Source organism: Hemibagrus wyckioides, linkage group LG20 (genome assembly GCF_019097595.1).
Source record: "Hemibagrus wyckioides isolate EC202008001 linkage group LG20, SWU_Hwy_1.0, whole genome shotgun sequence".
Taxonomy (NCBI): Eukaryota; Metazoa; Chordata; class Actinopteri; order Siluriformes; family Bagridae; genus Hemibagrus; species Hemibagrus wyckioides.
The window spans coordinates 11,260,667-11,287,770 of NC_080729.1; the positions used below are offsets into that span (position 1 = coordinate 11,260,667).

At 40.2% G+C, this 27,104-nt stretch overlaps 1 protein-coding gene across 1 annotated transcript; it reads right to left on the reverse strand.

Moving 5' to 3' along the window:
- Nucleotides 1–855: 855 nt before the first annotated feature.
- On the reverse strand, nt 856–27,104 carry klhl24a (kelch-like family member 24a). The gene is made up of 8 exons (XM_058418574.1): nt 26,864–27,104; nt 24,660–25,502; nt 24,156–24,271; nt 22,656–22,840; nt 17,089–17,207; nt 6,213–6,401; nt 4,218–4,406; nt 856–3,058 (listed from the first exon to the last, which is right to left on the reverse strand). The coding sequence occupies exons 2-8, from the start codon at nt 25,458–25,460 to the stop codon at nt 2,858–2,860; spliced, it is 1,800 nt and encodes a 599-aa protein (XP_058274557.1). The 5' UTR covers nt 25,461–25,502; nt 26,864–27,104; the 3' UTR covers nt 856–2,857.

The following is a 27,104-nucleotide window of genomic DNA, read 5'->3' on the forward strand; positions in this document are numbered from 1 at the left end:
ACTGGCAATTTTTTAAACTGACAGATGTTACTTGTTAGCCAGATGTGCCCTGATAGATTGATTGTTTAAATATTTTATAGCTTTGAATGTCTACTCTTGAGCTCAGAGTATTACCTATTTTGCTAAAGAGGATAAATCATTAGGAAGACTTGAGAACTGTCTAAAATCATTAACTGAGCATTAAACAAGCAGTGGGCATGGCCAATACAATAATTTGGAATGTAGCCACTGGTGCACGAACAACCAGACATTGAACAGGTTAGCCAAAAAAAGCAACAGCATTTGATGACTACAGTCTAATACACTAAAAACTACAGTCAGTGACATCAGCAACACAATCCAACGTCTCACAGTCAACCATATGAAGAAGGCTGTGTGGGCAGAAATATAGAGATTTAAAATACAGATGATCCACAAATGTTCTGGAGCCAAAAATTAACCTCTGCCAAAGTAGTGCCAATATGTGGACCTGCTCAGGATCCAAAACATACTAGGTGATAGGCCAAGCGTGGTAGAAGTAGTGTCATGACTTGGGGTTGCTTATGGAACAGGCTCACAGATCTTTCATCGCCTGATGATGTAACACCTAATTGGATAAGTCAATCATCAGACAATCAATAACAACCCCCCCCCCCAAAAAAACCCCCCACAACCAACCACAAGCCTGTTCCTATACTTTTGCTCATCCACACATATGCCTATTACACGATTATGCAACACTTTCAAATAACCAGTGACACAATGTTAGATGGCATTCTCAGAAAAACTTTATTAAGAACAGATGTGCAAGCACAATACAGAAACACATCTTTCCATCTCTTCCACACACACACACACACTCATATGTACTGAATGTATATAAAACAAAAAAAAAAAGGATTATTTAATTCACATTCCACACTTGAGGCTAATTATTTCTATACTCACTACCATCAAACTTGTTGCACTGAATCCATCGGCAGAAACAGATCTTTTCTTTTTCTTGATGCTTTCTGATACATGAAGAAAAATCTGCTAACTTTATAGCAAAATAAAACTAGCGATTAGGCAAATTCTTGTATATTTCGTAACACAGACGTCTATTCAATTCACTCAATGACTCGGTTTCACCTAATGACTCGGTTCAGTTCACACACACACACACACACACACACACACACACACACACACACACACACACACACACACACACACACACACACACACACATAGAGCTAAGCGCAAAGTTGGAGCAAAAGCATGTGCCAAGAAGGACAACGAATGTAATGGGATTACTCTGGATAAACCAAACCTGATGCTTTGGTAATGACTATTTTCACTTTAGACATTATAAAAGATTAATTTTCAGACCGAATTATTTCATCATTCACTTTCATTACAGAAATCCATTGATCTGTGTCACCTTACTTCTCTTGATTTTGAGGAAAGTTAAAGCTGCTTGATTATCAATAAACTGAGCACTTGAAAATTAGGTCTGGCAACATACAAGGAAAATGGCGTCCAGTACAAACAGAAGTATAAAACATGCCAATAATAAAATACATAAAAAATACACACATATAGAAAACAATGTATTTACATTAAGACATCATAGCACTGACAATGACACACATTAACATGACATTAAGTGCATGACTGGGGTTTCTTTAAAACACACACACACACACACACACACGTACAGACACACACACAAAGGCACAATGGTTATAGTCACATAGGCACGCTTAAATAAAAAGATAAAAAAAGAAGAAGAAAAGTTTCACAGCAAATACACCGCCTGATTCAGAACAGTCCATCTCTCTGTGTTGACCACATGACCACAGTAAATACAGTTCCAACAAATCACTCTGTCCTGTCCGGCAACGTTTTGTCGATCAGCTAGAATAAGAAACCTATATAAAGTTTCAAAATCAATATTATCACAACGAAAGTGTGTAAAAAAAAAAAGAAAGCACAAAAATACAAGTGTCAATAAAAGAGGGTAAAATTCACACGTTTTGACACCGGTCAAACATATTCATCTGTAGACTATGGAGTTTCTTTTACATACTGCATAATACAATGTCATTATAAAACACAAATAATCAAAAAGTTCAAATGGTATTAATACAATTATAAATGAATAACAAATAAAATGAATTGTTGAATTAAAAAAAAGAGGAAAAAGTGATAGTAATAAAACGACGCTAATTAACAAACAAATCAGACAAATAAACTTTAAACAAAAGAAGAAATATCCACGCAGCTGATATATGACTGTTGCTGCTACTGTTCTGTGGAGAGTTGTGTGTGAAGCTGAAAACACTACTGCATAGGGCTGCGTGTTGCATGATAGGAATGCAAACAGTGCCTCAGCATGTAATGATCTGGAAAGAAGTGTGATTTACATTCTTTTACTAGGAAGAGAGAGAGAGAGAGAGAGAGAGGGTGAGGGAGAGACAGATGTGGCTACAGTAATGAAAATGAGAAAAATACATGACCAAAATAACTGCAACAGAGTGAGTGAAACTGGAACAGAAAAAACATGTGTTAAGACAAAACACATCAGGTTTAAATAAGCAAAATAAAATAAAATAAAATAAAATAAAATAAAATCAAATAAAATAAAGGAAGACGGAAAAGCTCGAGATCAGACAGAAGTAGAGAAGGTGGGCTACTTGTGTATGACAGAATGATGTAAAAATAAAGCGACTTGTTAATGTCGTAAGGGACGTGAAAGCAGTAGATCGGCAGAACAAAAACACACAAACTCGAGCCTTTTTAACGTGTACAGTCCAGATTGTTGTTCTGGGTGTTTTAACAGATCCTGCTGTGTTAGTATTGTGTGTGTGTGTGTGTGTGTGCGTCAGTGTCTTTCTCAGGTCCGGTGCAGCTTCTCGTCAAATCGGTGTATAGTGATGCAGCCGTGACAGGAGATGGGACGGGGCATGGCGGCGACACCGGTCAGTATGCCGGTTGCAGGATCGTAGCACATGATACTATCAGAAGCCACACCGTTCTCACCACGTCCACCCAGGATGAAGATCTTCCCGTTACACACAGACATGCCGCAGCACTCCTGAACAGACACGGGTACACAGGTCAGGACATACAGAGTCATGTGATGGATGATTTTTCACAGTACAACCTGCACTAACAGCACCTACAAATTCCTAGGAAAAACGTTTAGTTATTGGTTCTCGCTCTGCACTTAATAAGTCATAATTAGCTAGTTAGTTTATGACTTTGGCAAAGAACAAGACTCTAGTGCCTCGGGCTCTCGTGGCAGTCCAAGTGTCACTGTGACCAATCCCAACAGTTTAAATGCCAAACATGGCTGTTAGCACTGATTAATGGGTCAACGTACTACACAATGCATTATAATGATGTGGAAGTTGATCCTTTTTATTTGTTTTTTTTTTTTATATACACTACGGATTGACATGGTGTCAAACTCGGAGTATGATCTTAAACTTACCTACCTTTGGCGTCAGTAGAACAAAACTTTGCTTTTTTCATCAATTCAAGATAATCATTGCAAAATGGCAGAATTAGAAATAATCACAACCTTCAAATGATTGATATAAAAATTGGAATGATGCTACTGTTAAGAGCAATTCCACAGAAATAGCTAGAAATGTGTGGCCACTGTGGCTGGTTACAGGGTTTAAGTGGCAAAGCCAAGACTTTTGGGCTGAATCAGTGTGCTGAACTTACATTAAATTGAAAATGCATGTGGTAAGAAACCATGCAATTACTACAGAGCTCCTGAAGCTTTAGTGCTTGGATGCCTATTTACAACTCAATTGCTCACATAAACATGTAAACATGAGCATGTGATTCCTCTGAGACATGCGTCTGACACAGGGTACAGGTTGACTGAACACTGGGAGTGAGAACAGCCTGCATACAGTAGGTCTCATGTGCCTACACTTGACTAGTGTCGCTCTGACTGACGAGAGAGAGTAATGCCATCACAGACATCACTACTCTCTTGATAGACTGAACACTTTTCTGTTACGCCACCCCATACAACTTCCTCTTTGATTCTAGCAGTCAGTGAGAAATACAAAATCAAGATTTTTATTAATGCATTGATAATGTTGTTGTGATCAATTGCTGCAACATTTGGAGTCCGTTTGTGAAGTATCATGTCTTTTAAAGAACCATGAACAGGATTATCATCTTTAGACACGTGTTTCAGAGTCTGTGTTAATGATATGTCTGTGTGTTTGTACCTGTCTGCTGAAGGTGTTGACTACAGGCATCCAGAAGTCTTGTGCCGGGTCGTAGCAGTAGATACACTTGGTTAGTCCGCCACACACGTACACCAGGCTGTTCAGAGACACGGCCGTGATGTTGCGCTTACAAATGGGAATGTTGGATCGCAGCAGCCAGCTGTTTGTCTCCGGGTCATAACACTGCACCTGGGAGTCACACAGACACATGATGAACATCTACGTAGCCTTACACAACACATATAGAGGAGAATAATAATCCATTTATTTCTTTTCTGAATACATAGGGTCACAGGGTGCCTGGAGCATATCCTGGGGTACAAGGCATGGATGGAGTGCCAACTCATCACACAGAGCGCACACACACACACACACACACACACACACACACAACCCTTTTCACACACTACAGACAACTTAGAGATGACAATCAGCCTAAAACATCTTCGGTCTGGTGGAGGAAACTGAATCAAACCCCTGAAGCACAGAGGAAAGCATGCAAACTCAGGGAATCAAACACACAACTCTGGAGGTATGAGGCACACCTGCTGACCACAAAACTACTGTGCAACCCCACAATAATAAACATCAAATGGAAATGTTGGCTCATATTATAACAGAGACACACAAACATTTTAAAATAACCGTCAGATGCCTTTTTACAGTCACAACACGCACAGGTCAGTTACACACTGCCTCTTTGTGCTCAATCTATTTGTACAAACACACTTGTATCAAAGGATACATGACTGAGCAAACAATAATCTGTTTCTTAAGAAAACCAGAATTCCAAAGAAAACTCTAGGACACAAATTAAACCGACTATGGTTCCTACTGAGGAAGTATGCCGATATGGTGAATCCGAGAATCCATGCGAACAAAGAGGCGCTCTAATCTAAGGCTAAACAAAAATGTGAGCACACAGAGACTTAGATTTACATGCTTCTGAGTTTGAATAAACATACATAGAGCACTTAAAGGGAAGGTGAAATGTTCTGGAAACTTTGGAACACTGTGGAAGAATTACTGATATTTGCATGCTGTAAACACTCTCCCCACGCTCAATGCAAAGCCGTTTTCATGCGCTGCCTCTTTTTTCTTTATCTCTCCCATCTTTCTCCATCACCTGCTTGTCTCCATCACCTTCTTGAACTTTCTCTGCAGCAGATGGCTGATGAATAATGAGGGCAGAGGAGAAACACAGCGAGAGCCTTTAACATCCTGGAGACAATGCACACAAGTGGGCTGCCTGTGTGAGTGGTCACCTGACACCAGAGAAAGTCAATATGGACACATTATGTGTGTGTGTGTGTGTGTTTGTGTGTTAGACCCAATATGGCAATTTCCGTTGGTTTCAGAATGAGGTGCACAGCTCCGGTTACAGTACAGAGTACTACATGAGTGGTTCTTTCTGAATACGACATTAAGTTCAGTGGCAAACAAGATTAGTGCGTAGAGCAGCTGCTCTTCTCCATCAGCCACCCATCCATTACAATGCCCACTGTTTTCTTCTAAATCCTTCTCTCTTTCTTTCTTCTCGAGTTCCCAAATGTTCAGTTATTCCCAAGATCACCACAAATCATTACAGATCCAGAGACAGATTTAATATAACCTTTAAATAAAATCTTAACATTGTTTTTTAAAAAAAATTAAAAAAAAAAAACCTTGGAAAAAAAAGAGGTGGACATGGTGGCTTAATGGTTAGCTCGATTAATCTCACACCTCCAGGATTAGGGACTTCAGGGTTTTCTTTGGGTACTTTGGTTTCCTTCCCCGGACCAAAGACATGTGTTGTAGGCTGATTGGTCTGTGAATGGGAGTGTGAGTGCATGTGCAATTGTGCCCTGAAGTAGACTGGCATCTTGTCCAGGGTGTACCCTTGACCCCTTGACCAGGATAAGCGGAACGGATGCTTGGATTTATTAAAAGGCATAAGCAGTTATCGAGCCATCATAAGCAGATGTACTTCTCTTAAACCGTAACACACTTGCTCACCTTATCTGTGCAGCTGTTCTCGTCGGGTTCCCCGCCGATGACGAACAGTCTTCCAGCACAGCTGGCCACAGCCGGGAAGCTCACAGCCTCCTTCAGAGGAGCCACCTCCGTCCAGCGGTTAGAGAAGGAGTCGTACACTTCCACGTTACTGAGGCAATTTTGACCATCATATCCTCCAACTGCGTATGCCTGCAAACACACATACACACATCTTACCATCGTTGTGAGGACCATTGACATAATTGTTAATGGAGTTACTTAATGTTATGCTACACGTAAACCCAAGGGAAGCAGGGGTGCTGAGGTTGCTCCAGCATCCCCCAATTGCTGCTGCAATTTCCAAAAATAATAATATACACCGATCAGGCATAACATTATGACCACCTGCCTAATATTGTGTTGGTCCCCTTTTTGCTGCCAAAACAGTCGTCATGCACTGTGTATTCTGACACCTTTCTATCAGAACCAGCATTAACTTCTACAGCAATTTGAGCAACAGTAGCTCGTCTGTTGGATCAGATCACACGGGCCATCAAAGAGCCTTGGCCGTCCATGACCCCGTCGCCAGGTTCACCATTGTTCCTTCCTTGGACCACTTTTAATAGATACTGACCACTGCAGACTGGGAACACCCCACAAGAGCTGCAGTTTTGGAGATGCTCTGATCCAGTCGTCTAGCCATCCCACCCACTAACAGGTGCCATGATGAGGAGATAATCAGTGTTTTTCACTTCACCCGTTAGTGCTCATAATGTTATGCCTGATCAGTGTACAATTAAACAAACGATAAATAACCTAAACCTAAAACTTTGAGTAGTTTGTAGAGTGTGTTATAGAGCGCATTCCTCTACTGATTACAATTTTTACTTGATTAATGAACGACACTTTTTAACTGTTCAGAGTTTTTAATATTACAGAACATCCACCAGATGTCTACAGGGCATTCGAGTCTGCACTTTCCAGTTTCTCTGTGATATGACGAGCTGTATTTATTTATTGTCTCTTAGAGAGTAGAGAACAGGCTGGTAAGGGAACAGCTGCAATAATTCAATGAGATGACTAAAATCGGGCTGATATTTCTTTCATAAGCATTAAAAAGATTTCACCTTCACCATATAAACGATTAAATGCTTCTCTTTCTTAGTTAACGAGATGTTCTTAATCCATATAATTACTCGGCTTAGATTATGTGGAGCATCTGAACAAGCCCCTGTTAAAGTAACTTACATTAGTATGAGCACATTGAAACAAACCTGTCATTTATATTATAGTGCTAAATAGTCATGCGCTACAGAAAAGGAATGGACACCATCTGAATTCAACCATGCTGTGGTATAATTATAGTAATGAACATAATCATAATTAAAATAAACAGGAGTGACATCTCGCAACTGCTGTTTAAAATACCAGCAGCCACGATATAAACCCTAATTTAAGCCATAACCTCAATAACCAGATAGTCATCTCACATTTACACACTGGCATGCTCACTGATATATGGCAGAGCAAGCTCACTTACTATTGTGTTTAAATGAGTTCCACAGAACTCCACTCCTATCTGTACATCACCTGATAAGAGCTCTCTCTCTCTCTCACACACACGTTTCAGATTACAACCTCCCTAAAATTTTTTTTAAGGACAGTTTCAAATGCTCTTCATGGGTATTCTAGCACAAATACATCAAATCCAGGTCCGATAAGGTGGCCATGTGAGCTGAACAAATTCATCGTGATGATTCTTTAAATATTTCATCAAACACCAAAGACAGGCATCTCTTACTTTGTTTAATCTCATTATATTGGCTACCAACTGCTGTGGTGCGAAACAGGATTAACCAGTCAGGATTATGCATTTTTCCTCTTTGTGTTTGAATGCCAGAAGCAGAGGGATATCAAGATGACTGGAGGTTTACTGCAGAAGCAGATCTGGTTTAATAAAATACAAAAAATGATGTCAATTTTCACATTACTTACTGTATTTATTTTTGTCATAATGGTGTCATGATTAATATGTAAAAGACTGATGGATGGCAGAGCGTATGCACGCAAGAACGTACAGAAAACAAAGGAACAGATGAAATGCATTAGAGATAAGAGTCAGTGGAGTCTCAGGAGGCTGGAGATCATAGTCATGAGTGCATGAGCGCATGAATGGGGTATGAGTTAGCGTTTTACACCAAACCCCCTCCGGCTTATTGGAAAAATAGTTGCAGATAGTTTAGCAGAGCATTCCAAGTGAATGTTCATAATAATAACGAATTGAAAGACAAAGTGAATGAAGAAAGAAAAGAAAGCAGTGCTTTTCAGTGCAGCAGAAACAGATCAGTATAACCCTGTAAGCACACCATTCAATTCAAATGATCTGTATAGCGCTTTAAACAATAGAAATGGTCTCGTATCAGCTTTACAGAAGTATAGAAACCTAAAGTTTAAAATGAAGTTATTACTTATCTCTAACATTTATCCCTACATTTATGAGCAAGCCTGAGGCGAAGGTGGCAAGATGATAACCTTAAGGAAAGTTTCTTACACTAGTAAGCATCAAGTCACTGATGTTCCTCCAGGTATTTGTGTGTAGTGAATGCTAATCGTCTGAACAACTGTAAATCTCTCTTTTTAACCAAAATGTCAAAATGCTGCAAAGATGACCTCGCCCTAGTCGCCCTGGTGCCGGCTTCATGAGAACATCATCCAAGCCGACACATGCACTGAGGACTTGCTGTCTCCTTCTCCAAACTCTTTTCACTACTCATTAAGTAGAAGAAATGGATACACAGGCATTACGTTTTTATGCCTTAAAACCCTTTTCATTTTGCACTTAAAGAACCAAGGGTGCTAAGATTAAGGCAGCAAAACTTTCAGTTAATCCAACTGTGCTGTATATCATCACTTATTATTTTTTTATAACAGCACATTCAAGTGTTTTCTTAGTTTTATAGCATTTTACTGTTTTTTTTTTTTTTTTAAACTTGCCATACTTTTTTAATCCATTTATAGACAGGTCTAATGTTAGTTCCTGTAATCACTTGTGTTCCAGTGTTTATAAACAGTTCCCTCATCATCCTCTCTTTTGTCTTTCTCTTGCAGCTAATAAAACACAAAAACAGCCTCTCATATTACTGAGAAACCACAGCATTCACAGTCCTCCTAGAACCTCCCTAACATAGCTCAAAAATAATGGCCAGTTTCCATGTACGTTGCATTCTGGCCAAGAGGACTGGATACTTTTTAACAATTCTGTACAAGTGCTATTTGTGTTGACTAACAAGAAGGCCTCATGGGAAATCACGTGCTGTATACAAGACATGCCAGGAAAAGACTACAAGTAATAGCTCTATAATTGAGCATAATAGACCTGTTATTACACACATAAAATAGCATTTGTGACTTCTTAAGTGTAGTATGTAGTATATAGTATGAATAGAGCAGCATCATAGGATGCTCATTATAGCTGCTATAGTGAAGATGTAGAGTCAATGCCTTTAGCTGGCTTCAACAGTGTTGCTTTTTTGTATTCTGGCTTCAGGAGACATGTTAGGCTTTATTTATCTAGCAATAAAATCTACACTAACCAAAAACTTTATTAGGAACACAATACCAAAACTTCTTGTAGGTCTCCCCTTGCTCTCAAAATCTCCATAGCATGGATCTGGTCTCTGATTGTATCATGAAATTGTATCAGGCACAGTCATCTCCTGTTCCATCAACTCCCAAATGTGCTCTATGGGATTCAGATCCAGCGAGTGGGAAGGCCACTGAAGAAGAACACTAAAGCCATTGTTGTGGTCATGAAACCAGTTTGAGACTTTTGCTTTGTAACATTTTGGTGCATTATCATACTGGATGTAGCCATTAGGAGATGATAAACTGTGACCAGGTATGTGGTAAGCTGGTTCATATCTCAGAACCACCAAGTTGCCACTGTTGGGGCCGTAAGCAAGGCCCTTAACTCGCAACTGCTCAGTTGTGTAAATGAGAGTAACTCTGGATAAGGGCAACTGGCAAATGCTGTAAAGTCACTGTACTACACTATAAAATAAAATAATATGTAATATAATATAAGATAATACTCAAATAGGCTGTGGCAGTCAAGCGATGATTGATTAACAGGCCCAAAGTGAGCCAAGAAAACCTTCCCCACACCACCTCCACCAGCCTGGACACAAGGCAGGTTGGGTCCATGGATTCATTCTCTTGGCACAAATATTCTGACTCTACAGTCTGTGTGCCTCTGCAGAGATCGAGATTCACTGGACCAGGCTACATTTTTCCAGTCTTCAACTAGCCAGTTTTGGAGAGTCTACGGCCACTGTAAAATCAGCTGTCCGACATGAGACAGGGTCTTCTGCTGTTGTAGCCCGTGTCTGTGAAAATGCCAGTTGACCAGCAGTTACTTAAACCAACACCTCTGGCACTAACAATCATGTCACGGTTAAAAAGCCTGAGATTACATTTTTCCACTCTGATGGCTGGTGTGATCTGAAGCTGCTTGGCCTGTACCTGCAGAATTTTAAGCACATGATTGGCTGATTAGATAATAGCAGGAATGAGTAGGTGTAAAGGTCCTTATAAAGTGTTCAGTGAGTGCATATGTTGTGATCTGCTAATACATTAGGCATAAAATTATTATTACTGACGAATTAATTGGCAATGAGTCTGTTAAATTGGTCTTATGTATATGATTTTGTTCACAGGAAAGTGTTCATTTCAACGATTTTTTAGTTATACTTAAAACAAACTTATCTACAATCATCTTATGCAGCTGCTACCTGAAACTGGAGTGTGTACGTGTGTGTGTGGGGGGGTGTTCAGTTATGCAGAGAAACAATTGAGTGCTCTGTTGAAAACACACACACACACACACACACAGCTGATATTTTCCTCTTAACTGTGCATTTGATTGAGCATATAATGATAACTAAAGAAAAACCAGCCAGCTTGTCCACGTTCGGCCATCACAAAGAAAACCAGTCCAACAGGAAGCAGAGAGGGAGAAGAGAATCAAAATGATAGAGATAGACACTCAGAGAGTCAGATAGAGAGAACATGAGACAGAGAGGGCTGATCACACGAGAACTGAACCCTAAAACCAGTCCCCTCTATCACCTCTATCACGCTCTGCTATCCTCTATAACACACAGCAGTCTCAGACCAGCACTGCTCACCAACATCGAAACTGACTCAACCAAATCATTAAACAGAGTACAGGTGAGTATCTGGAGCACTGGGGCAGTAACGTCCAGTCCAGAGTACACTGCTATCAGACCCATGGTGTGTGTCTGTGTGCTGTATAAACACAGATACAACTCATACTTACACTTTTTTTTCATTTATTTATGTGCCCTGGCAATAAAGAGACAGGTAACATTCATATCAATAAAACTCAGTTGAATTGAGAGAGAGAAAGAGAGAGAGAGAAAAGGAGACAGGATGAGTTACAGACTACACGAGAGAGAGAGAGAGAGAGAGAGAGAGAGACAGAATGAGTTACAGACTACACAAGACAGAGAGAGAGAGAGAGAGAGAGAGAGAGGGAGACAGGATGAGTTACAGATTACATGAGAGAGAGAGAGACAGAGAGAGAGAGAGGGAGACAGGATGAGTTACAGATTACACGAGAGAGAGAGAGAGAGAGAGAGAGAGAGAGAGAGAGAGAGACAGAATGAGTTACAGACTACACAAGACAGAGAGAGAGAGAGAGAGAGAGAGAGAGAGGGAGACAGGATGAGTTACAGATTACACAGGAGAGAGAGAGAGACAGAGAGAGAGAGAATGAATGAGTTACAGACTACACGAGAGAGAGAGAGAGAGAGAGAGAGAGAGAGAATGAATGAGTTACAGACTACACGAGAGAGAGAGAGAGAGACAATGAGTTACAGACTACACGAGAGAGAGAGAGAGAGAGAGAATAAATGAGTTACAGACTACACGAGAGAGAGAGAGAAAGAATTAGTTACAGACTACACGAGAGAGAGAGGGAGACAGAATGAGTTACAGACTACACAAGAGAGAGAGAGAGAGAGAGAGAGAGAGGGAGACAGGATGAGTTACAGATTACACAGGAGAGAGAGAGAGACAGAGAGAGAGAGAATGAATGAGTTACAGACTACACGAGAGAGAGAGAATGAATGAGTTACAGACTACACGAGAGAGAGAGAGAGAGAGAGAGAGAGAATGAATGAGTTACAGACTACACGAGAGAGAGAGAGAGAGACAATGAGTTACAGACTACACGAGAGAGAGAGAGAGAGAGAGAGAGAATAAATGAGTTACAGACTACACGAGAGAGAGAGAGAAAGAATTAGTTACAGACTACACGAGAGAGAGAGGGAGACAGAATGAGTTACAGACTACACAAGAGAGAGAGAGAGACAGAGAGAGAGAGAGAGAGAGAGAGAATGAATGAGTTACAGACTACACGAGAGAGAGAGAGAGAGAGAGAGACAGGATGAGTTACAGATTACACAGGAGAGAGAGAGAGACAGAATGAGTTACAGACTACACAAGACAGAGAGAGAGAGAGAGAGAGAGAGAGAGAGAGAGAGAGAGAGAGAGAGAGAGAGAGAATGAATGAGTTACAGACTACACGAGAGAGAGAGAGAGACAGAATGAGTTACAGACTACACAAGACAGAGAGAGAGAGAGAGAGAGAGAGAGAGAGAGAGACAGGATGAGTTACAGATTACACAAGACAGAGAGAGAGAGAGAGAGAGAGAGAGAGAGAGAATGAATGAGTTACAGACTACACGAGAGAGAGAGAGAGAGAGAGAGACAGAATGAGTTACAGACTACACAAGACAGAGAGAGAGAGAGAGAGAGAGAGAGAGAGAATGAATGAGTTACAGACTACACGAGAGAGAGAGACAGAATGAGTTACAGACTACACAAGACAGAGAGAGAGAGAGAGAGAGAGAGAGAGAGAGAGAGAGAATGAATGAGTTACAGACTACACGAGAGAGAGAGAGAGAGAGAGAGAGAGAGAGAGAGAGAGAGAGAATGAATGAGTTACAGACTACACGAGAGAGAGAGAGAGAGAGAGAGAGAGAGAGAATGAATGAGTTACAGACTACACGAGAGAGAGAGAGAGAGAGACAGAGACAGAATGAGTTACAGACTACACAAGACAGAGAGAGAGAGAGAGAGAGAGAGACAGGATGAGTTACAGATTACACAAGACAGAGAGAGAGAGAGAGAGAGAGAGAGAGAGAGAGAGAGAGAGAATGAGTTACAGACTACACAAGACAGAGAGAGAGAGAGAGAGAGAGAGAGAGAGAGAGAGAATGAATGAGTTACAGACTACACGAGAGAGAGAGAGAGAGAGAGAGGGAGACAGGATGAGTTACAGACTACACGAGAGAGAGAGAGAGAGAGAGAGGGAGACAGGATGAGTTACAGACTACACTGGAGAGAGAGAGAGAGAGGGAGACAGGATGAGTTACAGATTACACTGGAGAGAGAGAGAGAATGAATGAGTTAGACTACACGAGAGAGAGCGAGAGAGAGAGAGAGAGAATGGATTACAGACTACACAAGACAGAGAGAGAAAAGAGAGAGAAACAAAAAGATAAAGTGAGCAAGAAAGACTAGGTCTGTAACGAAAAAAACTATTCAAAAAGACTATAGAGGAAATAATCAGTGGTCTCTGCATCAGCATCAGTTTACAAGTCAAGAGCTGGACTGAATAAAAGAGAAAAACGGTTAAATCCGTTACTGACATCTGAACATCGCTGCATGCTCTCTGTTATCTAATCTAAACTTTGCAAATTTGGTTTCACCAAAAGCTCAGCTGGAAGACTTGAAAAACGTGCTGCTTTATGGTAAACCTGTAAGACGGCATCACAAACCATGTTATACACATGTGAGGGTGTTGTGGGCAAACACTGACCGAAGCCTGAAGCTGAAGTTTAACAGATAACACTACGGATCTGTTCTGGGCTCATGGCCCCACACACAGCCTGCTGATGCAATGGATACGTTTATTTGCACAGACATGCTCCCCTACACTGTTACCAAAAAAAAAAAGACATTGATACAAAGCCAGTTACACAATACCAGGCTGTTAGCATTTTAGTGAAACATGCTGGACACCCAACACCCCCCAGTTTAATGTAGTCAGAATGCAGAACTAATTGAAACCCTGGATGAAGAGTTAAAACAGTGCACTGTTTTTGTCTCGTATGTCGCACTACACATCGAGGAGCTATTACATCGCCTGAAATAGTAAGATTCACACTCCTACTGGAGACAGAGTAAAAGAGAGAAAAATACAGTAAGTTCTAAGAGGCAAAAAAACTTGTAACTGTCCTGACTGTTATGCTGCCTCAGGTTTTTTTTTTTTTTGCATGAACATGTTCAAACTGGTCTAATGCTATGAATCTGCAACAAAAAAATCTGAAGTTAAAATAGTAATACATTTGTTTATGACAGTTTTTTTTAAAGGAAGAGAGAAAGGAAGACAGAGTGAGAACAATAGAGAGAGAGAGAGAGAAAGAGAGCGATTGAAAGAAAGAGAGTGATAGAGAGAACGATTGAGAGAGAGAGAAAGAGCGATAGAGCGTGATCGATTGATAGAGTTATAGAGAGATCGATTGAGAGTGAAAGAGCGAAAGAGACCGAGCTATATATTATATATATACACACACACACACACACATACATACATACATACATACAGAGAGAGAAAGAGAGAGAGAGAGAGAGAGAGCGATAGAGATTATATTATAATAATGTATGATGTGAGCTCTAGGTGAAAAAGACAACTATCCATTATTCTATAGTTGAAACACAATGTCTGTCCTGCTCAAAGACGATGAAGCTCTGGGGTTAAAGGGGAATGTAGTACAACACTTGACACAGTACACACTATACTCAGCGCTCACTGAGCCACAGTAAAGAGAATACGGTCATTATGGAGTTTAGAACAGAGGAATGAGTGAGATGAAAAATTCCTGCGCTACCAGTCAGAGGTTAAACAAAGTACACTATATGTGTAGAAGGGAAATGAAAACGAATACCAAAGAAGATTCTGAAAGACGAGTTTTCCAAGATATGTTGGAATTATTCCCTCACATATTCAACACTCACTGAAACACCACATGCCAGTCAGGAAACACAGACAGTGTCACCCACAAGGTCATCTCAGGATCAACAGAGGACATCTCATTCATCCATTTAATCATCTTCACTAACCATTTGATCATGAACAGGGGTGTGGAGCCTATTCCAGGAGAATTCAGCTTGAGGCAGGAAGACACCCTGAATGGGACAGCCATCAAAGTGCGCACACACACTCATTCAGACCTGGAGCGATTTAGCACGGCTAATCCACACACAAGCATGCATCTGATGAGCAGGGCAGCGGCATACAACCTCGCATGACTGCATATTATTTGGTGACATGGTACAGGGTTTTTCGGTGGTATTCGAACCGGTTTCTTGTTTCATATCTCTCATGCTTCTTGTGAACAGGATGTTTCAGATGGACTTTGAATTCTGTGCAATTCCAAAGTTCTCTTTCCTCTTTTGCATCTCCACATCATTCCTGCCATAGTAAAAGCTAGCACTGCAGCCGGTAATGCCATCATGTCCATTGCTTTTAAACTCAAACATAACCATGAATTTAATAGCTTACATATTTTTTTTTATTTACTGGTTGGGGCCTCTAACAGCTCAAGATGCTCATTGCTGGCAAAGCTACACATCATGTTTTACAGCCTTTACACGAAAAACACACTGCTTTTTCTGATGTATGAACTTGGAGATGAGTTCAAACTGCAGGAGAAGTGTGCCAGTGTTAGAGTCAGTGCTGGATACAAAAATCTATGGAAAAAACAAAAGCAGCCTCTTTCCAGGAACTAAAATTTCAAAATAGCTGTTGGGTATATGGCTGTCAAAAGACTTACGCTACATTCTGGCAACACTTATGATAAAACGAGAGAGCAGAGTGAAAGCAGAAATAATTAAGAAACAATTGTAAGAACAATGACAAACATATGAGATAAGCTAAGTTTTGAGTCCTGGCATAGAGGCGGTGGATTGCAACAACTGCTCCTAAGCATTTAACAACGGTTGCTAAACAATACATCTGATCACATTTTCTTTAACCATTTCAGAACCTTTTCATATTCTCTTTGCGTTTGTGTGCAAACACTAAAAAAATCCATTTAATTATACAGTAAATCTATTCAGTATAATAGAATCTAACCACAACCTATAATGCGTATAGTACTGTACAAAACCACAAACCAACCAGTAAGGGTTTTTAATTCGGTTATGAAAAAATAGAACAGGCTGGTACTAGTGGTAATGGTAAAGACATCTTTTCCCCATTCTTTCCACACCTAAGCACTGTGTATAAGTTGTAACTATATTTAATGAGAGTGGTTTATATGAGAGGGGTTCAACAGATAAGTGAAGAGTCTAAAACTTTTTCCCCAAACTTTTGCCACAGTTGGAAACAGAATTAAGGGACAAAGCGAGACCCATAAAGACATGGTTAGCCAAGGTTGATTTGGAAGAACTCAAGTGGTCCAAGCCTTGACCAACACCACTTTCCACCACATCCTAGTGGCTTTAAAGCTGCAACTTGCACATCAGACAGGTCAAACTGTGTGAGGAGTTACAGCTCAAGCGAACTGAAAGTTAACAGCAGATATACTGCATGCACTGGCAACTTCTGAAATATACCGGAGGGCAATAAACTGGAATACAATTTGATAATAATTATATCCTAGCTTAAGAATACACATGATATCTCAAGGAGTCTTTCTCTTCTTCTACAGAACTTAAAACCTTTTTGAGGCCTTCTATTTAAAAATGTATCTGGTCTCTCTGGACCTGTGATTAAATGAAAAGCCTTTATTAGTTCCTCTCTTACCTTTCCTAGCAGAACGGACATCTTGTGTCTCCAGCGGCCCTTGTTGAGCGACGCCACCCTGATCCACAGGTTCAGCTGAGAGTTGTACATCCACACATAACTACTGTTGATGCGTCCACCTGGAAAACAACAAAGGATGCGGTCAGCAATATATATATAAAAAAAAAAGAATCACAAATTCCTCAGTAAAGGACACTGATGGTTCCTGTATATATGTTAGGATTTGACTGCAGTTCTAGGAACATGTCGAGATTGCGTAATATCCATGCAGATCATTATGCTATGTGAATATCGAGCACTCTTTCAAATATTCCTAATGAAACATTCACATGTACTTCTTAGTAATCAGCAGTTCTAGACTGAGCATGCCCAGTACTGTTTTTCTGCCACTGTGGCTCTCTCCTGCCAAGCGAGTGATTCTTTAATCCCAGTAACAGAGGCATGTCCTGACACTTCCCCTCTCTGTATTTCTCTTCCACTGCAGTTCTCTTTCATTTCCTCCAGAAAACACATAAGCTATGCAGATCACAGTCTGTATTTATTTTTCCAGAGTATCACTGTACATGAAATTTGAACACTTGACCACATAATAAATAACTAATGCTTTATCTTTCAAGTAAACAAGTACATACAAATACTTCTATTTCATGTAACAGCTCCAGCTTTACAGAACATGTTCATTTGTAAAATAAGCTGCCTGAATAAATACATTTTTTATATTCACTATAAATATATTTTCTACATATAGAGGTAGAGAGATGCAGAACCTATATAATTACACCCCCCCTTTTTTTAATCAGAAAATTGTTTAAGATCCAATAGGTGTGTAAAAAATAATTTTGTATTTTAATATTTTATGTAATGGAGACCATTACATTTGTGTAGTATTTTATTAAGATGGTTATATAACAGGTTAGTTGATCTGATTAGTACCTCAGTATGACCAGTGACACTGAAACAAGAAAAAAATAAATAAATACAAGCATGCCACTCGTTCTCCTCTGTATTATAAATATGTACATTCATGCCTCTTTGTTATGCTCTCTTGTACACAAATATGTACCCTGGATAGCTAGAAAACAGACATGCATAGAATGACTGCTATCGGAGTTCCAGAGAACAGGAAACAAAAGAAACAAAACAAAGAAATATTGCATATGCAACGAGGAAGTGAAAAGAAGAAATGGAAAAATTGTGTAAAATAAGAACAGTGCTTAAAACCCACAGTCTTTCCACAAATGGTCATTTCGAGAGTTGAATATCTGACTGCAATTTGCTGTGTGAGACTCCCACAGTTAGATTATTATCTGTAACTCGAGCGGATGCACTCGCTTTGACCTGATTGGACGACTATATCCAGGGCTTTCAGATCATGGACACCTGTCACAGATAATTCCCAAAAATGGACAGTAAGGACAGAGTGAGTGTCTGTTACATCAGACGGCAGGATCAACACAAAAGACCACACAGACACACTGCATTACCGTCTCAGGACCTTTACAAAACACACTCTAACAGAAGCTTTTCATGTCACTACCGAGTAGCTGTCTGGCCTTAAAACATAGCTAGAATACACACAGGAAGATCAGCACCAGCCTGTCAATCATCATTGTGACGCGTTGAGAAATTCCTTTGTGTCGAACATTTAAGGTCATGAGGTGAAACGCCAGGAGGTTTTAGTCTCCTGCAATGACTCTAAAACACAGACACCAAATAATCTGTTAGTAATCAGACCGATGGCTCAAATGGATCCGAAAGCCTTAATGCGAGTACCTCGATCGATCTGACTGAGCTCGAGTTGTGTGCAGTGTTGCTCAACTGATGTGAAGCGTCCTCTTACTGTTATCACTCTGAACTTTATTATTTTCCTATTACAGCCTAATGCATTTTATTCCACGTTGACCACAGAATATTACAGTATATTTTTAATACACGTTTCATTTTAATGCATTCCCCACTATTCTGTATTGTTCATGTAATTGCTGCCTACTGTGAGATTACTTTATTTAACACACTAAACCGACGTTAGAGAGAAATTTTAGAGAAAGAGATCATTCAAACCAGCCAAACCTGCTGCAGAATATAATGTGTATTCTTCAGGGATGGGGTTGGGTAAAAAACGTGCAACATTTTCTATAGTCATTTTCTGTATGACGTCTTTTCAGACGTCACTTGTCTAAGGTAAAAGGTGTGCACATACAGACTGGTCCATACGCATTTGGACGATGATACAATCTTCCTAAACTTTACTTCTGTACACCGGATTTGGAATGACGCAATCAAGATTTAATTCAAGGTGTTAAACAAAAATATTGCACATCTAAATAATAATCCTTCGAATTATAATGATGTTCGTTTGTCCAATTACTTTTAACGGTCTAATTCCTCACACCTTAAAATCCACTGTGGAAAACTATAAAATAGATTGACTGTCCAAATATTTCTGTATGTATTGCTTTAAAGTTCTTTATCTTGAATTTATTCTCTTCTATAAGGTAGCATTCTGAATTTTGTGCTTCGTATTATTGGAATTGTTGTGTTGTATTGTATTGTATAGCATAGTTGATTCTCTAAATCGTGTGATATATTTCTTCACAACAAAGTTTTAGACTTCTGTGAGTTTTTGACCTCATCGAGCAAACCAGCTTCATTGATGGATGCTTTTATACTTCGCTCTGTATCTGCAAAGTGCCGTAAATGTAAACATATATAGAGAATTAAAGTAACCACCAGGCATGCAGCTAAGCTTATGTAAAACTAATAGATCAATATTTGTTATATTTATTATTTAGGTTTACAGAAGACGTTCCATAAACCAATAACCAGAAGACCTGATCTATGCCAGTTTTCCGTTCAAGAAATACGAAAAAGTAAGCGCATATATGAGCAAAGCCTAGCAGAAACTTACTAGCAGAAGTTGGCTCACCTGTAATTACAACACAGTTTACTAACACACACACACACACACACACACACACACACACACACACACACAACAAAAGACCATAGGACAGTGGCATAAATAGCATGTGTGTATTTTTGATGGTTGGTGAAATGAGTATCATTACCAGCAAATGCTTTTGGGCCATGTAATCATCACAGACGAGAGCAAACAAAAAAAAATCCACAGCTAGCCAGATAGCATCAAGTTTTGTGTGAGTTGCTGTGGACTGAAATGGCAGTGTATCTTTTATGTGCTTGGTGTGAATCAGACTTTACATAAACTACATTATCTACAACAAGATTACATTATTCTTCACCAATTTATGCTGATAAAGCTCTTAGTTACTGAATGCAGTAGTGACGCGACACACTGTGGTAATAAGGTCAACGTCATGTATGGGTTTGTGCTGCCAAATAATATTAAAAACAAACCAACAAATAAATGAAATTATTATTTATAATAATACTACTATTACTACTACTATTAATAACAATAATAATAATAATAATAATTATACAAATATAAAATATGATGCTAATAACATCTTTTTATTGTAAACAATGTATTCTGCATTCATTTATTTTTGGTTAGAGATGACTGTAAATATGTAATAAAGGAAACGCTGACCTCCTGACTTGGTTTACTGGGGTTTTTTTTTTCTGTGCCCGAGGCACTTCACTAAAGCAGGAGGAGGGACAGAATTCACCGAAACTCTGTTCTTGGAAGGCACGAGCACACTGGGTTTGGTTTACACACTGTAAACAGGAGTTCACTACATTTTTTTATCCAACATTTTAAGCCTTATTTCTTTAGCATTTCAGTGAATTTCAGGGAACATGTTTTTCCTGCACACCTCAACAATCACACTGGTGTAACTAGTTAAGCTCCACAGAAATTGTGTGTTCTGGAGAAATGAAAATCTAAACCTGATCATGCCAGGAGGAATGATTTCCTCATATTTCTAGATGAATCAGGTAAAAATATCAGAGGCAATCAATCCGTGAGTCAGAGCTCAAACATTTATTTCAGTTAAATGAAGTAGCCAGCACTGATCTTTATAGCATCTGAACTGATAATGAACGCACTGTGTTTCTACATGGCAACACAGAAATATCACTAAGAATAAACTTGCACAAAACATATGCAAATCCATGCGTGGTCAACATTTTTACTCATTCCTGGACAATGCTATATTTTACTTAATCCTGACCTCTGGATGGCAGGCATGATGTCATTTGCTCCATCCTCTCCAAAATGTGCAGCCAAACACTTTCACAGAGGAAACTTGGAATGGTGCTGGAGGAGGCCTGGAACTCGAATCGGCCATCCGTCCCCAACCCCACTCCAAACTCCACTGACCCCGTGAACAGCCAATCAGAGTTAACTCCAGCCTGCATCTACACCAATAAGTCTATGGGTCTTGCCATGAGGGAATACTCCCAGGGAGCTCTTTCCTGATCTCACAGAAACAGATGTGGTTTCCTTTTTTCCAGAAACTGGTTCTGCACGTGCCTGAAAATCCTCTGTGTCAACAGTATGAAAATAGAAACCTGTCAGAGAAAAGATCCCTCTGCAAATGTAGCGCTTCTGAAAAAACGTTGGTGAGCTAAACTCGTGAGCAGAGCTGTGTGTTTTGATGGCTGAATTTGATAACAGATATGATGAAAAGCTTTGCACGGCTGTTCTGTGCTGCCACTGCTGAATGAAGGAACATAAAGTCAAATAGTTGCAGTTTCTGCCTATAAATAAAATCGTTTGAAGTGGTTGATGTTAAGTTTGGTAGAGGTGCTTCCTTACTGACGTCTCATTTCAATGCGGAGGAAACACACAGCCTCCCAGAGATGGAATAAAGATGAAATCTCTGAATATTCATAGAGATGTTCTAAAGGCATAGTGATTCATTAGACTGCTACAGTTTAAAATGTAATTGACTGTTAGTTAAGGAAGTTAAAGCAAATCTGCTCAAACTGTGACTCGGCCACACCGCATTAGACCTGGTGGTGACTTTTCTTTTGTTATAGCCATAATAGAAATTTACCCATGTTGCAGTGAACAAACAGAGAATACCTGACCCTTCGTGCAGAACTCCTATTGTCCACCTGCTTTTACTCAGATCTTAAATTTGCATCTAAACAGCATTAACAGACACATAAAATGCTGTCTGTCAAAGAAATACATGATATACTGAATAACAAGGCCATCGCTCAGCTTTCTCACATTCAGGGTACAGATTCGGATGCAGTTTTGATCTCTATCCCAGGAAGACTGGGTGTGAGGTGTAAATACATCCTGGATGGAACAGAGGGACAGTAACCTGACCTCAGGATCGAACATGGGGGAGCTGTGAGTCAGCAGCACTACCTCTGCACTATTGTATCAAAACAGTACACAAGGCTGATTATCATGGCAGGTTACTACCCCAAAAACTCAGTAAAAAATATGTTAAAATAAAGCTAATAAAATAATACTCCTTATGGAAACTAGGATGGAAAATAATTGACACTCTTAAACATCATCAAAATATAGCACGCTTAGGCACTGATAAAATAATATAATATTGCAGCCCCAGTTTAAAATTTTCTTGTCGGACGAATGGAAACACACCCACAGACAGCGAGCTCACCTGAGACGAGGATGTCATTGCGCAGGGCGCAAACGCCGTACTCCGACTTGGTGAACTCAGGGTGCTTGGCCAGCGACTTCCACTCGCCTATAAAAGGGTCATAACAATCTGTGTAGGGCAGGTTAAATCCTCCTGCCCTCTCGCAGCCACCGACCACCACGATGACCTCTGAAAACCCTGTCGACCTGCATTAGAGACAGAGAGACTGTCAGATTATAAACCAGTGAGCCAAGTGCATCATTAAGACTAATGGAAAATGTTGAGTCACAGAAGACATTTGTTTAGTTAGGAGGATCTCCATTAGCGGTCACCTGAGTAGCAGCTAATCTTCCACATAAATTAAAGACACAAAGAGCAATAAAAATGAATAAAATCAACTAAGAATTTCTTGCATAAACCAACTGATGCCATTTAGAGCACTTCCTAGTAAACAAATAGGAAGTCGGATAATCCGGTTTGAATGGGGAAAAACGTCTAGAGAGGTAACAGCAAGACACACACACACACACACACACACACACACAGGTACAGTTACTGTCTGTTGGACTTTAGGGAACTAGTTGTTCTCAATTCACTTCTAGATCCAACAGCAAAAGAAACAAATGTTTCCTTATGGGGTTTATGAGTGGAACTGAACAATGCAACCTGCATAACATGATTTAATCTGATCATGCATGGCCTGAGTTTGATTCAGCAGAAAGAATGTGTGTGTGTGTGTGTGTGTGGGTGCTTTGAACAGTTGAACACACCAGTTAATGACATGCTGCAAGGACAAACAACCAAAGAGATCTAGACAGCAGAGCTACAAATGACTTGGCACTGACAGAGCCCAAGATAGTGGGGAGAAGGTCATGTCAGGAAGTAAACAAATGAGAAGAGAGACAGCTCTCTCCCTCTCTCTTTCTTTCTCTCTCACACACATACTCACAAGAGGGTGAGGGTGAGAGTGTGAGAGAGAGAGAGAGAGAGAGAGAGAGAGAGAGAGAGAGAGCGCAGACATTGCCCCTGGGCTAGGCACACACACACACACACACACAGAGCAAGAAAACAATGACTTCAGTTGATCTGCCTGACTACAGTGCAAATACTAATGCAAACTTCAAATCACTGCCAGAATCTATGGTAGCACAGGTTCCTGTGAAGATTCCTGTGTGTCTGTAGGTGTCACTTACCACAATAACCACACTGCTCTGAGTACATTACAAAACCCACACACACACACACACACACACACACACACACACACACACACACACGCACAATGTCAGTAACATTCTCTCTTCACAGTTTCACAAATGAACGCCTCTACTCCAAATAACAAAACTCCGATAACATCTGCTGCACATTATCTACCTCATCATGATGATTCAGAATGTTACATGTTGGAGATTAGAACAGCTCTTTTAGCCGATACCCTTAAATTGTCGTCTGATAAGACAATCCAGTGTAAATGTGATCATGGATCATGCTCTCCGCAGCGTTTACGTATCCATACAGTACCTGCGTGGCCTGGTCCGAGGTGACATCATCTCGTTGCCGAGCACGTGGTAGCGCCGGGCCTCGTGCAGTAGCTGGTAACACTCAGGAGCGTTCTGGATCAGCTGATCTCCCTCCACCTTCCACAGAGACGAGATTGTAACAGGAATGTTGTATCAGACACTACATTATCGATATTACACTGTAAAAGTGATGTTAGTAATTCTAGCTAGTATTTACAATAGTGACATTGGCATAAAAATGTATTAGAAGATTGTGAAAAGAATGCTACACATAGCAAAAAGGTTGCAAAAAGCATAGGACAGGAGATAAGGAGGATGCCATAGCAGGGAAATTATAACCAGGTCATAATACATCATAACCGTAAAAAGATGATGTTACACGATGTGTCTTTGCTCAAATTTGTGGAAAATCTGCAGTAGATGAGAACAATTTGAGTATTGTTCATTTCAAAATGACAAAATCCTGGAGGAACTGATTTATGGCAGCATTAATGATGCTACTCACCGTCTGTACAAAGTAGTTGGGGTGCAGTAGTGGCAGCCGGACGTGCTGGAGCAGCTCCTTTAGCATTGGCCGACGGTACTCCACGCTGTGGTAGACCCACCTCATGACGGCCTCAAACACCACCTCTTCCCTGCTCACACTCAGCTCTTCGCTCGCTATATACCCCTCCAGCTCCTCTTTGCGCAAGTCCAGGAACTCCTCATGCTGTGCAACCTCTGGAAAATACTGCAGCGCATAGCCTCGACAGCGGCCGGCCAGCTGCTTGAGTGAATGCGTCTCGGCGAAGCGCTGCATACCAAGGCAGTTACACGGATCCAGCTGATCCTCCAGGAATTTGGCACAGGCGTCTCTCAGGGCTCCAATCTGGAAGAGGCTGGAAGTCTCAAAGAGATACTGCACATTTTGTGTGGTTATTGTGGCACGGCCTGTGTAGATATACTGCAACAAGACTTCCATGGCCTCAGCTTGGACACCACTGATCTCCACCAGGGTCTGCCGGCTCTCACGGTGGTCGTTGCAGAACATGGCCTTGAAGTAGACGCTGCAGGCAGAGAGCATGGCGCGATGGCACGGAAACTCTTGCCCCTGCACACCGATCACAACATCTGTGAACAGACGATTTGTGCGGAACTCGTCGAAGACGTGCAGCACGCCCTCGGCGTGTGACGAGCCTGAAGAGAAATCCATGGAGTCGTCCACATTTTTGGGGTCCATCTCAAAGACTTTACGCTTGACCGCCGGCAAGTCGCGGACCACTGCCGGATCCTCGCGGTTCACACGTCGTCCCAGAATCAAAACCATGACTGCTGTCTGAGGCTACTACAGATCAATCACTGACAAAACCTGTGTAGTGATAAAGTACATCAATTTCTTAGCTAAAACAGTCAATATTCTACACCTGACAACTTCTCTTAATTACTGACTGATATCTTTATCCTTCTCTTTACTAGTACATGTCAATGCTAAAATAATATTCAACCACTATGCCAATACAACCAAATTTCTGACATCCAATCCAAGAAACAATTTCATTACAAGCTTATGTACTCACCTGAGAGCTGCACAGTGTTAGGGACTGAGTGTCTAACACACCAAACTCAGTACACTGCTAATACTGGGAAACACTAACATTGATCCTTTTTTTTTTTTTAATATTAAACTCATTACAACTGTGTATGATTCATGGAGAAGCCAACAGGACACCCAGCTTATTGCATCACTACAACGACACACACACACCTCTACCTCAGTTCAGCACAGTAACACACATGCTCAAAAATTGCATAATACTGTATTTCATTCAGAGGGAGAGAGAGAACAAACTGAGGGCAAATTACACAACTTTTTTTTTTTTTTTTTTAAACTGTCCCCTTGGGTTGTTTTTTTTTTTTTTTGGAACATTCAGAACATGCTGAGTAATATTACTAATGTTGATAGAAATATATAAGCAATCATAATAAGTAGTGGTATAGTCAATGAATAGATGAAATGGAAAGGTCTTATCTCCACTACTTTATTAATCATCTAGCTGTCAATTAGTAAAAACTTAATCCTAGTAGAGACCAAGATCTTTAGAATCTTTCATAATCTTGGTCACTACTAGGATTGTTAAGTTTTCATATTAAAATTTTTGAAGAATACATTACCTCCATATATACAGTGGACTTGTACACTATTCAAGGCTGTTGTATTCTACTAGTGACCAAGAAACACAGATCTAAACAAAAGGCTTGTCACCCCAAAGAAAGAGGAAGGTTGGTACCAAAACATGAGCACAAATCGTACTGTGCATCACTTCTCCTTCCCTTGAAAACCAAATGTCACCCACTTTTAATGATCTGTGAACGCTGCACGTTTAATCTGTAGTAGTGTAGGCCTACAGGTTCCAACAGGTGCAATACAAATACAAATTTAGAACGAAATATTAAGATAATTGACTGCAAATTCCATTATACTACTTAGCATTAAATTAAATCTATGAATATTTATATTATTATGATGTTATTAAGTAACGATGCGATTATGCAATTTCTACCTAACACGTTGTAGTCACCTGTTGAGAAACACTGGCGCTCTTGAACCCGACAAAGAGATGCCACGCTTATAATAACAGTAATAATAATAAAAAATAAACCATAATCATGTAAATATTGTATTTCTATCCATCAGATAGACTGAAAACCCAACCGAGCTGCTGGACTTACCTTAAACAAAAGAGGCAAAGTTCCTATGTTAACAATTATATGAACAAAAGAAACAAAGACGGCGTGTCCATATGTCAGAAGAGAGGAGAAACATAACTGAGTGTTCAAGCCTAACTAGTTCGTTTAATTTGGCGGAAAAGTACGAAATATATATCGGTCCCAAACTTCCCGCGTCATATCTTCCACCGGCTCTGACACAAAGGAGTCTGTTGAGGTCAATAACGCACGGAGTTTTTATGAC

Coding starts and splice junctions, on each gene's coding strand:
- klhl24a (XM_058418574.1), bottom strand. CDS start 25,460: ATGGTTTTGATTCTGGGACGACGTGTGAACCGCGAGGATCCGGCAGTG. Junction 17,208..22,655: donor CAATGACATCCTCGTCTCAG/GTGAGCTCGCTG, acceptor GTTGTTTTCCAG/GTGGACGCATCAACAGTAGT. Junction 6,402..17,088: donor TGTCCGTTCTGCTAGGAAAG/GTAAGAGAGGAA, acceptor GTGTGTTTGCAG/GCATACGCAGTTGGAGGATA.